At 49.8% G+C, this 11,696-nt stretch overlaps 1 protein-coding gene across 3 annotated transcripts in view; it reads left to right on the forward strand.

Moving 5' to 3' along the window:
- ACSF2 (acyl-CoA synthetase family member 2) overlaps positions 1-10,888 on the forward strand; it is a 36,536-nt gene extending 25,648 nt beyond the window's left edge. For 2 of the 3 annotated variants that reach the window (XM_053960192.1, XM_053960194.1), the window contains 6 exons: positions 8,246-8,353; positions 8,461-8,612; positions 9,049-9,190; positions 10,250-10,360; positions 10,518-10,586; positions 10,676-10,888. In XM_053960192.1, the coding sequence (XP_053816167.1) occupies positions 8,246-8,353; positions 8,461-8,612; positions 9,049-9,190; positions 10,250-10,360; positions 10,518-10,586; positions 10,676-10,726 (633 nt within the window). In that variant the 3' untranslated portion in view covers positions 10,727-10,888. Of the gene's footprint in view, positions 1-8,245; positions 8,354-8,460; positions 8,613-9,048; positions 9,191-9,295; positions 9,707-10,249; positions 10,361-10,517; positions 10,587-10,675 lie in introns of those variants that run through there. The other variant, XM_053960193.1, reaches the window with a different exon arrangement.
- Positions 10,889-11,696: the final 808 nt, after the last annotated feature.

Genomic DNA, 11,696 nt, shown 5'->3' on the forward strand with positions numbered 1-11,696 from the left:
GAAGAGCTGGCCAACAAAAAACAAAAACGGTCTTAACTTCTACTGTATCTTTTCTTATGAACAGTTGAGGATAATATGGTCATGGTCAGGACATCTGGTGCCTTCCAACAAGGGATGGGGCAGCATCAGAGCCTGCAGGGAAGTGGTGGGACATAGGCTGGTGGATATGAAAAGCTAGGCAGTGGTGTAGAGGTAGGTGGCAGTGCCTGTGGCTCTTGAGGCAGAGCTGTGGAAAGGGAAAAGCATTGGTATTGCTAAAGGGATGGAGAGGTAGCAAACAAAAGAATCACTGCTGGAACTGGGAGTGGCATCTGCCTTGGCTCCTGTCTTAGGGTAGTGGTGGCAAAGGTGAATTAACACCACATGGGATGTCCCCTGCTCTTCCAATAAGGAAGGCTAAAGCAAAGCAGTTAAAAGCCCCAGCGCCTGCTTCTGTGAGTGTGAGGAGAGAGATCCAGGGGTGCAGGGTGGGGTTTGGAATTGGAACACTTGGAACTGATTTCCAGCCAGTTCCTGGCTGCAGCAAACAGCTGAGAGCTGAGCATATAACTGTGAGCTTGTTGAGATTTCGGCTCCTGAGGCTGGCTGCAGAGCCCCAGTGGAACCTGTGCAGCGGCGAGACGGGCTCAAGAAAGGGAGGAAATCCAAGGGCTGACTTAGGACACAGACTGGCTTATTCACTGAGATTTCTGGGTTTTTCCATTGTTGCAGCAAGGAATCAGCTGGCGCCGCCGAGCGTGCTCCAGACCATGTTATGCAAACGGCCTGGCAGCCCTGCTCTGATCAGCAGCTGTCAGTCTGAGCAGTGTTTGCACTGCAGGACTAATTTGGAGGAGAAAGTAGGCTTCTGGGGTGGGAATGTGGTTCTGGTGAGCCTGTGGCCAAACAATGATGTAATGTGGAACCCTGGTGCAAACCAGGCCATGTCAGGCTTTCAGTGTTTGTCAGCCCTGATATGTGATGCCATGGAGCAGCTCACCTCAGCACCAAGAGCTTCTCACCTCTGGAGAGATGGTCTGACCTTGAGAGCTCCATGCTCCTGCTGGAGGTTACTGTGGGATTTAAAACTCTTTGATCAAAACAATGGTATTTTGGCTTATGCCTGGTTCAGTAGACACCACAATGGTCATGCCAGAGAAGCTCTTTGAGTGCCTTGGTCAGAACCTTTGAGACACAGAAGCAAGAGATAGACAGAACCTTCCGTGTTTTCCTTCTTTGCCTCTTCAGTTTGCTGTTCTATGATTCTGAGAGTGCCCCTGAGTGTGCACTGCTCATAAAGCTGAGGCAGGGAGCTGGGGGAATGATTGGAAAAGAAAAAAAATTACCTTCAAAGCATCGTCTTCTATTTATTAATTGGTTTTATTTTTTTCTCTCTGAGCAGGTTCAACCACTTTAATTTTCACTGTAATACTTTGATTAACAATTCCTGCAGTTATGTTATTCTGTGCAAGAGCAACTGGTAGCTGATATTTAAAACCCTGCCTGTTTCTGCTGGACACTGAATCTTTCCCATCCCCTTGCAAAAAAAAAGTCATCTAACAGCTTACTGCTTCTGCAGAGATTTTGGCCAGTGTGGGTCAGGCTGGAGCAAAAAGCTGGTGAGGACCTTGCAAACCCCATCCATAAATACGTCCTACCCCTCTGTGTTTCTGGAAAAAGACTCTTTTCAAAGGTTAAACTGCTCAAACCTCCTTCTCTTTCTTCCTCTCAGGATAAAATTCACTTTCTTCCACCCTTTATCTGTTTGCTGGCTGAAACTGCAGATCTGGTGGGACAGAGACACTCTCCCTGCAGGGATGTGTGTCCTGTGGCTGTGGACACCAGTGAAGTGTAGCTTCCTTGTGAAAATGCTGGGATATAGCTGCCACGATGCTGATGTGAGGTGGGAAGCTGTCCCTGCTTCAGCACTCCTGCCAGTCCTGATCCTGAAGTATAGTTTAGGTGGGTGCCAGGTTATTATTGGTGCCACAGTGGAGTGGCAAGAGGGAAAAGGTGTCTGCTCCTCAGATCCATTTTCCAGACCCAAATGGTGAATAAAAGGAAGTTCTTTCCTTTAGTATTTTTTGATTTCCATGCCTCAGCAAGCACATTCCTGTGGTGGGAGCTGTTTGGCATCTGCCACAGTTGGCACCTCTCCCCTGGCTCCAGGCTGTGTGTGTTTTGAGCTGCTCACTGGACGGCTCTGCTCTTCGCACACCAGGTTTTGCAACCCTCAACTGGCCAGCAAATGTCCAGCCATCCTCAAAAGCCTGCCTGGGTCCCACTCGTGGGTGGTTTGCAGTCTGCAGGTGACAATGGAGCAGTGTTGGTGTCCCTGTGCCGCAGTCAAGGGGAGCTGAGTCCTGGCCAGCTCCTACCTCACACATCCTCTGGGACCAGCACTGCAAGGACATTGCAGAAGAGGCAGGATTATCCTGCCACCTCTCTTTCTTAATTGAGTAACAGTTCTGCAAACATTGCTGGTGATTTGCAGATGCTGGACTACCCTTCTCTCCTTCTTTGAGGCATTGTGGGCTAAGCAAATAAATACAGTTTTTGAAGCAGTATAAATATAGATTTGGGCTGTTTCTTTGATGTTGCAGGTCTGACCTGGTTTGGTACAATACTGGAGATGCTCTATTCCATCTTTATTTTTATAAGTATGAACAGTTTTGGCATATCAAGACAGCTCCATAGTTGAAATAGTCCATTGCTCTTTTAAGCCTGATTCTGTAGTTTTAGGACTCCAGATCTGGTTTCCTGTGACAGTGCAGACTTGCAATCACCTTCTTGGAGTGGCACCAGTGTAGCTGGCCTTGGGGTGCAGCCCTCCTCATTTTGGCTGAAGGTGGGGGCTCAGGCAGCTTCTGGGGGTGTCCTGGAGTGTCTCAGCTCTTGTGGAGCTGACCCCTTGGCACTGAGTGCTGGGTTGGGAGCAGAGTGGGAGAAGGTGCAAGTTCAGCACTGTCCCATGGATTTGTCCCAAGGGCAGAGTACGCTTCAGACAGTGTTTGAGGAGCTGTGGTGGGTGGGCAAAGGTGAGTCCCAGAGGCTTTCCTGGGTTCCCCTCTCTTCCAGGCAGCTCCTGTCCCAGCAGTAGCATCCAGGGCTCTAAGTTCAGTCCTGAATTGCCATTTTTATTTTAAATTCTTGAAGAGTCCCCATACTGCAGTGTGGGGGCTGCCTGTTGAGCTGGAGGAGGTGATGGTGGGTCTACCTCCTTCCTTCTGATGGTTTTCTTCTACTGTAACATGGCCTCCACCCACTGGTCTGCTGCCAGTTTGGCTCCCCATTGATGTCTACCCACCCTTCCCTTCTGCTGATTTCAGCAGCTGCTGGATGAGGCTCTTGGCCTCTCCAGTGAAGCTCACCCAGCCCTTACAGCCTCTCCCAGCCCTGCTGTGTCCACCCTGCAAGGCACCAGATGTTCCCTAGCATCTCACTACTCCGGCCAGGGCTCTTGTCCTGGTTTGCAGAGCCTTCTTCCTTTGTGGAGCACCACTGATCCATGCAAGACTTCTGAATTTCCCAAATGTTCCCCAGCCATTAGTCCCCTCTGTTCTCAAAATGGAAAGTGGGCTCCTTGTGGTGACAACATTTCTGCTTGTCCTTGGCCTCCTCATCCCACCCCACCTTGTTTTGGGGACGACCTGATGAGTAGGTGGTTTCTGTAGCTGTGGGAATGGGCTGTGAGAACATTTTAAATGCCTCATGGATGCAACATGATTCCAGACTTCCAGCCATGTGTTTGGTCGGAGCTGAGCTCTCCAAATCCATAGGGATGTTACCTTTGCTCCTAAATTTTTGCTGAGTTTCCTTCTCCAATAGCTTTGAGCATCCTGATACCCCCAAACCATTGGTTTTCTACCTTCACGTGACACTTTGTACATTTTCTCTCACTTTCATTTTAATTTCACTTTTCCCAAATGCATTGGCATCAGCATTAGGGAGGATGGAGTTAATTGCACAGTAAAGACCTTTTATCGCACTGTGGATAAACCAGTAACTGCCCATGTCTTTGCTGGTTGCCACTAGGCAGCACTTCTGCACTGCTGGCAGGAAGGGGGAAACACTTCCAAGCCTCAAGGCTTCTGCTTGGCCTGGAGAGAAGAGAGGCAGCTTTAACTCAAGACCATGAGGAGCAGCTTTTCCTAACTGGGCAATAACAGGAGATTCATTCCCAGTGCAGTCTCAGCCTGGGCACACTGGGTTGTCCTTTCGGTCTCCTCCTGAGGCAAAGCCATTGCGTGCCACAGCACAAAGAAGGTGCTTTGGGCACCTAATATTTCTGGGATCTCTTTTAAGCCCCATCCAAACTGGGACTGTTTGGCAGCTCTCTTGGTGGAGAGAGATGTCAACAGGGTGGCCACCCTTGGAGATTTGTCCTGCAAGACCTGTTTGTGTCCTGATGTTTTTGACACAAAGATGGTACTGTTGCTGGGGAAGGAAATGAGATCTCAGTGTGATACAGGCTGGATGCGATCAGAAGTTGTTTTTTTGCAGCAGCAAAGTTGACCTGAAGGTTCAGGAATATTCCAGTACAATTTGGGATAGTGGGATATCTCTAAAGCAAGGAGATGCATGTCCCCAGGGGACAGAAAAGTTTAGAGTGATCTTAGCAGTGAGCAGGGGAAGTGGCAGTGAGTGAGGGAAGGTTCTTGCTCAGTTAGAATGATTTGGAGCTGGCAGTGATGGGAAGGGATGGGGTTGACTCAGGTGGAGATATCCAAAACAGACGCAGTCAGCACGGGTTTAGGTATAATTAGATCCATCCAGCATGTTACTCTGAGAGGCATTCAAAGGGCCTCTTAGAGGTCCCCGAACACATCTCTTGGGTTGCCAGTCTGCTTTCTGTTGTTCATGTATGCCCTCTTTGAAGTCTGAAAATCCCTATTTTTTCACGGTCAATTTGCTGCTTCTTTTCCGAGGCCAGTATTGTCTCCAGCAAAGCTCCATTTCTGTAGGCTTTAGTTTGGCAATTCAAGCCCTGCCATCATCATCCTCTAGCATGGCACAACCAGAGGGTGGTGATGAGGAGTATGAAGATCCTCCCTGAGAAGTGCTCAGGTCCAGGGTAGGGTGTCCTCCAAGGAACTCATGCTTTTCTGCAGCCCTGACCTTCTGCTCCAGTCCCACCCAGTATAACCCACTTGGGCTACTGGCAGTTAAAACCCCAGCCTCTTCATTACAGCCATTCAGCAGCAGTTGAATGTGGAGGACACTGGGTGTTTTTATTGCTGTTGAATGCCAGGGAAAACCAAGGAGCAGAGGGCTGATGTGGCTTCTTCCAAGTTATGCAGTAAATAAGCACCACAGTTGGGAAAAACCCAGGGTCTTCAGAGTCCCCACAGTCCCCACCACATCAGCCTGCCTTCCAAATGTTTACTAAAGAGACTGGAGTCTGATTGTTTTTACTTTATTTTTAATTTTTAGACGCTTCTCTCTTCAGGCTATTTGCCTGTTCCACAGTATTTGGACCAGTATTTGAACAGCACTAGCAGGAAATGTTTGGGAAATGTGCTTTAAAAAACACAGTTCTGCTAAGATGTTCTTTTCATTCCTGGTTTATACCGAGGCTTGGGATTCACAAAGAATGAATCTCTTGTTGGTAGGAGCAAGTTAGGCAGCAGTTTGTTTTGGAGCTGTCTTTGTCATTACTGAGAGCAGGACCGATCTGGGTGTTGGGGGGTCACTTGTGGTCCTACAGTAAAAAAAGGCTTTGTGGTCAATTACATTTTGTATTCTTGTAGCTCCTCTTGAAGCCAAGGGTCCAAGCTGGAATCTTTGCCTCTGGAAAGCTCTGCTTTGACACTACATACAGCTCCACTGGAAATTATGGAGCTGATGCTGAAATTATTGGGTGAGGTTTTCTGGACTGAGTTACATCAGATGACAAGGCTGAATGATGTTAAGTGTCCCCTTGAGTCATGAAGGCTAGGAATATTTCCAAGTTTAAATTGGTGTGTGGAGTTTCGTGGAAGTGTTGTTTTGTCTGCTGCTGACAATGGACTTGTGAGATGGTCCATGTGTCAGAAAAGGGTTGGGAAGACAGCTGTGCTGTCACAAGCGTTTGCTTCATCCCCTGCCTCCATCCCAGGAATACAGCTGTGGATAACCATCCTAAGACATCTTGGAAAAATCTGGAGCAACATCCTGGTAACCAGCTACAGAGTGATGTGCTGGTGCAGGCAGGGGAAGGCAGTAGTTAGGAAGCAGATGAGGGGCTGGAGGTTCAGACCTGTGTTGCCCTCTGAACCAATTGGGAAGCCCATTTCTGAGGGTACGAGGGTGTTTATGGGGACAAGCCACAGGCCAAGGCATCAATAGCTGGTGTTTGGGGTAAAGGACACAGTGCTAGGCATCTGGAGGAGCCTGGTGAGCCACAGCACTCACAGCATCATCCTGCCAGGGAGCTGCCTGCTCCTGCATCCAATTAAACTGCTGGAGTGACCTGGAGAGGCAGCAAGGATTGACTCAGGGCTTGGCTGGGATCCTGGGACCCACACTGCAATTCATCCAACAGAATAAAACAAAAAAACAAAGGCACTGGGATTTTTAATAAGTGTTTAAGGTCTTGGATTTGGGTCTGGTCAGTCATTTGATCCAGCCACAGGACTCGTATTAGTGGGTGGGAGAGAAATCCAGTCTGAGCATGAGATGCTGTGGGTTTGCACCCAGCTGGGAAGTTGTCCTTGTGTCTGGGAGCAGAAGCCTATTCACAGTTGCTCCCTGGGGGCTGCCAGGCTCCAAGCAGAGCAGTTTGCACCAGATGGTCCCTGCCGCATCCTGAAGAAGTTCTTCTCCAGATTCCTGGATAAAAGCAGGCTCCAGCTTGGATTCATGCTGACCCTGGTGCAGTCAACAAGAGCATCAGCCATTGTGACAGACTGTGCCCAACATGAGTTCCTCCAGCAGCTCCAAGCAGTGGAAAGTGCCAAGTGCTCTGGTGTTATTACACACTGTTGTACCCTATACCAGTGTTGTGTTCAGCTCATTCACATTATCTTCATCCTTGTTCACATGCTTCATCATAGTCCTTTGCCAAGCTCCACGTTAATTTGGGGCACAGTGCCTGGAGTTGGGTGAGCACCATGCCCAAGTCATGACCATGTAGGCGCACCTGGGCATTTACTCTGAAGGAACTGACCAGATCTGGGTGCCAGGGCAATTTGAGGGTCAGAGCTGCTCACGTGTCAGTCTGGAGAACTGCAGGAGAAATGAGGAAATACTTCCCACATCAGCCCTTTCACAGCCATGCTCTCCCAGCAAAGCAGCCACAGTTGACATTACTGGGATGACATTACTCTGAGTGGGTCAGAAACACCAGAGCAGTGCTCCAGCAGCTCCCACTGCTGAAACACAGCTCCCAAGACCTAGAGATGTAGTAGCAATCCCAGCGATGGTGCTGTTGGTGCAGCTCAGAGCTGCCCAGGGCACCTCTTTTGTGGCTCCAGCCGCCTCAGCCTGGCCACTGAACTGGGCATAAAGCACTGGAATTTTCTTCTGAGGAGAAGTGACCTTCAGCTGAGGTGGCTCAGAGCCTGCCATCGGGATTAGCTGTGCAGGAGGTTTAGCAGCAAGAAGCTTTTGTACTGCTGTGAGGCTTTGGGTCTTTAAGGACAGCTGTGCCAAGTGTTGAGCAGCCTCGTGATGTCCTTACAAGGATTACAGGGGCTGATGTTTGCAAAAGGATCTGCAGCAAGCAGCCATGCTGGAGGACACACTGTCTCCCACAGAGGAGGAGTGCTGGCTCCAGGGTTTTTCCAAAGTGATGTCCTATGTTCCCCGAGTTGTTAGAAATGCAAGGGGAACTCAGTACCTTGGCTGCAAGGGCACCAAGGCAAAGTCAGTGTCTGGCAGAGATGGTACAGGACAGGAGAAGGAAGGGTTCTTGGAGAAGCAAGGGTTGAAAAAGAGGATGGCGAGCCCTGGAGTCCTCCAAGAATAGCAGTTAGGGTGTCAAAATTACATGACACCCCAAGTGTTGTGGGTGATGGGGTCAGGAGCACTGTGAGGGAATGAAGAAGGCCATATCAGGCAGGTGCAGTGATGCTTTAGCTCCTGTTTCTCCAAGACTCTCTGGCAGAAGTGTCTGGAGGGCCCCATCCAGAGCCAGCAGGGCAGGACTTCCTGTCGCCTGAGTGGCTTGGGAAAACATCCTCCTCAGACCCCACCCCTGCAGTCATGACCAGCTTTGTCTTTCCTGTGTCTGAAGCTGTGTGGTCCCCTTTCCCGTTGAGACACATTTCCTCTCCTGTGTTTGCAGGTTGCCTATGGGACCACAGAAAACAGCCCTGTCACCTTCATGGGGTTCCCCAATGACAGCATTGACCAGAAAACTGAGACAGTGGGATACATCTTTCCCCACACAGAGGTGACCATGACCTTTCCCATGTGTTCCAGGTGCTCTGCCAGCAGCAGACCTCACTCCATCCTCCCTGTCTGGTGCTGATGTCCAACTAAGCCCTTCTTCTCTTCCAGGCAAAAATTGAGGATCCAGAAACAGGGCAATCTGTGCCTCTGAACACTCCTGGGGAGCTTCAGATCCGTGGCTACTGTGTCATGCTGGCCTACTGGAATGACCCTGCCAAGACAAGTGAAGTGATCACTGCTGAGAGGTGGTACAAAACAGGGTGAGTCTGAGAGCTTCTCCCAGGTGGTCCCACAGGGTGGCACTGGATGAGGAGACATGGGTGTGCATGGGTGCTTGGCTAGGATTTCCAAGTAGAGAAAACTGTCCCAGTTTATCCCTTTGATCTGTCTGTGACACTTCAGAACTGCTTTTAGCAGAGACCTTTGTGCTGAGTGTCCCTGGACAGGGGGATTGTCACTGACCACTTGTGCATGGAGGGATTGTGGGGGTACAAGGCAGGGCCAGGCATTGCCTCCCCTCTAAATCCTGGTGCTTGTGTGGACGCTGCCAGTTTCTGTAACAGGAGCTCTTTGATCTCTTCCATGTGCTCAGGTGGCATCACAGCCATTATCCTCTGATACCACCTTGGCTGGGTGGGAGCATCAGCCATTCTTCCACCCAGCTGGGACAGGACTAGAAGGGTGCTGTCATTGCAGGGACCTCGGGATCCTTAATGAGCATGGCTACTGCAAAATTATAGGGCGTTGCAAGGACATGATTATTCGGGGAGGAGAGAACATCTATCCAACAGAACTTGAGCAGTTCCTCCACACCCATCCCAAGGTTGAGGAGGTCCAGGTGAGCGGGAGGAGGTGGGGTGGGTGAGAATCTGTTTTTGGGAATCCTGTACATAAAGCTTCTGGGATTGCTGCTTGGAACCTAGTTGTCTTTTCCTGTTTTCAGCATCAAATTCCATGTAATATTGGTAAGCAAGGAGGAGGGACAGGCTCATGCGATGGAAGTGGCACGAGGCATATGGATTGTGGCAATCTCCTTGTGTTCCAGCTGCATATCTCCAAAGTGCTTGTCATTCTTCAGTTTTAAACTGCCTGTCCACTTTCATAACTCCCTCTGAACTTCTTACTCAGAAAGCAGTCTGGAAGGACAGTTTTTACTGATAATTGCTCAACTCTGACATCCAGGAAGACTCTTCCAACAAGCCCTGGAGATGAGGAGTGAGACTTTGTTTCACTCCTTTGCAAGACAGCAAAGATTTCCAGGACTGAGCAGCTGTTCCCTATTTGCTGGGATTGTTCTCCTCCAGGTTTTGTGCCAGACAAGTTTCCCTATAAATAAACTGCTTATTTAGCCAGAGTTCTGCCGGTGCCAGGCGAGCAGCTCTCTTTGGAGCAGTCCCAGTGCAGATGGGTTGCAAACCAGCCCTGTTTATGTGGTTTCTAGGGCTTTATGTCACTGCTCTGGACTCAAAAGGATCAACGTGTCTCTAGCAGTTGGAGATAGTGGTTCAAGGCAGGGAATGACAGTAGGATTCTTGTGGAATAATGGGAGCAAACTTTGGAGAGAGCTCAGGCTTGCGAAGCCCATTTCCTGGTGTCACAGGTAGTGACCCACTAAGATCTGTGATTATAATCCTTTAATTCAACCTCATCCCTCCTCTGCCATTCCATCTGGAGATCCTGAAGCACTCATGGCAGCCTACCAAGTCTCCTTGTTGTTTGTGAAACCTCTTGCCCCATTTTTTTGGAATCAGAGGGATGATGACAGGTCCATGTTGCATCCACAATGCTCCAGCACCCTGTGGTATGGGGTCAGGGAACACACCATGGGCCAGCACACAGACCCTGTGGGAGGCCACGAACACCCCCAAGGGTCACACTGTCCATCTGTCCTGACCAGGTAGTTGGTGTGAAGGATTCGAGGATGGGAGAAGAGATCTGTGCCTGCATCCGACTGCGGGCTGGGCAGGACTGCACCAAGGAAGAGATTAAAGCTTTCTGCAAAGGGAAGGTGGGTTCCCAGTCCTGTTTCCTTCCAGATCAGTACACCCAGTGGCTGCTGGGGACTGGTGGATGAAATCCCATGGATTTAGAGCACTGGGGGACCCAGCCCTGGCAGTGCCAGGCTGTTCATTCAGATTGTGTAGCCCCAGTTTTTCTCTTCTCAGATCTCGCATTTCAAGATCCCACGTTATGTTGTGTTTGTGAGCCAGTACCCACTCACTGTCTCTGGCAAGGTAAGAGGGGCTGGGGCAGGACAGGAACCCTGGCATTCTGTCCCAGCTCTCTCTGAGTCTCTCTCCCTGCTCTCTGCCCTCTATTCCAGATTCAGAAATACAAGTTGAGGGAGCAAATAGAGAAGCACTTGCAGCTCTGAGATGGGGAAGGTAGACCAAAAACCAGGAGAAATCAACCCCATTTCAGTCAGCTCTGAGACTGGTTTTCACCTGTGCCTTGGGCTATGCAATGGAGACTTTCCCTCCCTGACATCGGGCTGATGGCACTTTTAGTCAATAAAACAGAGTTTTACAGAGTTGAACATATGCTGGTAGGTATTTTACTGACACTCTTAAGCCCAAATGCCCTGGCCTGGCTTCCCATCCCATCCTTGGATGTTGTGAGACTCCTGGGTCATTTAAGAGCAACTGAACCCCTGAAATGAGGGCCAGGGGTTTCAGAGAATGAGACTTTGCAGTGGGGCTCTCTAAAACTGGCTGGAAAACCTCACTCTGTTCCCACATCTCCCCCAGGTGTTTCCCCAAAAAAAAAAAAAAAAAAAAAAACCCTTCTCCAAGCTAGACACAGCTTTGTTTATTTTGTTGTTTTGGACAAGACAGACAGTAAGGTTGTTGCAGAAATACCAAAATTCCTGTCCCATAGGCAGCGTGAAGCAGAGCGTACCTGGGACAGCATTTTACGGGAGTTATTTGGTACCTCCCAACCATGAAACACTCCTGTGAGAAGAGGGATGGCAGAGCTCCTCTTTGCCAGCAGAAGTGTCCCATCCCAGCTGGAAAGTAGATAAGGTTGCCGCCAACTCTCGCTGACCTCCTGCTGTCTCCCTCCTGCTTCCTTTCCGAGCAGAGCTAAGGCTGGGCCCCCTCCATGCTTGGCTTCCTCTGGTGGGTAGAGGGCAATGCAACAGGGAGAAAGAAGAAGCGTCAGTGAGGTCTCAATCCTTCATCTCACAGCTGGGCTGTGGGCTCTACCCATGGAAGCAGACAGCAGGGCCAAGTCCCCTGTCCACATCTGCACTCTGAAAGAAAAAACACGGATGGTTTGTATCAGACTCCTTCTGTACACTGTACTTCCAGCAAGTTCCTCTCCTGTTCCCACACTGCTTGTGG

Source organism: Vidua chalybeata, chromosome 19 (genome assembly GCF_026979565.1).
Source record: "Vidua chalybeata isolate OUT-0048 chromosome 19, bVidCha1 merged haplotype, whole genome shotgun sequence".
NCBI lineage: Eukaryota > Metazoa > Chordata > Aves > Passeriformes > Viduidae > Vidua > Vidua chalybeata.